This window comes from Cantharellus anzutake (assembly GCF_015039405.1).
Source record: "Cantharellus anzutake strain C23 chromosome Unknown EI90scaffold_109, whole genome shotgun sequence".
NCBI classification, from domain to species: domain Eukaryota; kingdom Fungi; phylum Basidiomycota; class Agaricomycetes; order Cantharellales; family Hydnaceae; genus Cantharellus; species Cantharellus anzutake.
The window spans coordinates 233,647-234,791 of NW_024067059.1; the positions used below are offsets into that span (position 1 = coordinate 233,647).

Consider the following 1,145-nt stretch of genomic DNA (forward strand, 5'->3'; position numbering starts at 1 on the left):
TCCCTGACTAGTACACGTCTTGCATGGCACCACCTGGGTAGCATTTCTGATCTTCCCTGGGTGGGTTCGTGACAGCATCTGCACATGTTTCCACATGTCTTTCTGGGGGTCACACACGAAATTTGTGCACATGCATGCTTAGATATTTGCGCTCACACATCTCTGGTCTTTTCTCAACGTGTAACTCACATGTTGATGACATTCCAGACTCGTGTTAGTGTTGTCTAGGCTGTAGCAACTACACAGAATGCGACTCAGATGAACACAACTCAGAAAACCATCGTTGTATCAGCTTGACAGTCGCGATCTCCCTCAGGACAATCCTCTCTCTAGTCCTAATGGACTACTGGGACTCGCCTGGATGTGCTGGAATTGGAGAAACAACATATTTACACACAATGGATATGATTACCCATGGTCTCAACCTGTGACTGTCGTAGATGATCACCCTTGCAGGTGGATCTCTGCTGACAAACTCGTCATCTCGTGTCCTGGATATGTTTTCACCACATCGACTCATGGTCAATCGTGCGGCCTCCACCATCCATCCTCCACCTGAACTGATTCGCTGTATGCTGATGCCAACACATTGCTGGCTATGGTTCATACTCACTTCCTATTTCCTGCCAGCCACGTCGACTCCATTCCCAGCACCAGTCATGCAATTCCACAACTCTGGCGACTATTTCGACTCCGGCCATCTCACTATTCTCGATACCGACTTCAATGGCCCTGCCTCATCACTAGCATTATTGAGGTGTTAGAATAAGCACCGAGTCTGTGCTGTCTGACATCAACATGCCTGCTGCCAACCACACTGAATCATTCTGCTGCACTGCCACACCCACTGTCGCCATTACTCCATCCCCAGCTCCAACACATCCGCTCCATAACATGTTGTCACCTTCGTCATCGACATGCCTGTGTCAGGGCATGCCACTCCGCTCCACGCTGCACCCTCCTGCTGCTCCTCTTTCCTTCTTCTCCCTCTTTCCCTTTCTCCTTTGTCTTCCTTCTTCCCTTCTTTCCTTTCTTTCTTTATATGGACGACCTCTCCCCTTACCCATGTAGCACGGACATGTCCAGCGCCGAGTACCCTGCGTGGATACTGCGCCGCCAGATACACCGCACATCTTCACTTGTAC

The 1,145-nt window shown here is 50.0% G+C and overlaps 1 protein-coding gene across 1 annotated transcript; it reads left to right on the top strand.

Moving 5' to 3' along the window:
• Positions 1–440: 440 nt before the first annotated feature.
• EI90DRAFT_3133892 (uncharacterized protein) lies at positions 441–764 on the top strand (the record flags this gene model as incomplete). The annotated part of the gene is made up of 2 exons (XM_039064605.1): positions 441–570; positions 631–764. 2 exons carry the CDS (start codon positions 441–443, stop codon positions 762–764), a joined length of 264 nt encoding a protein of 87 aa, XP_038909485.1.
• Positions 765–1,145: the final 381 nt, after the last annotated feature.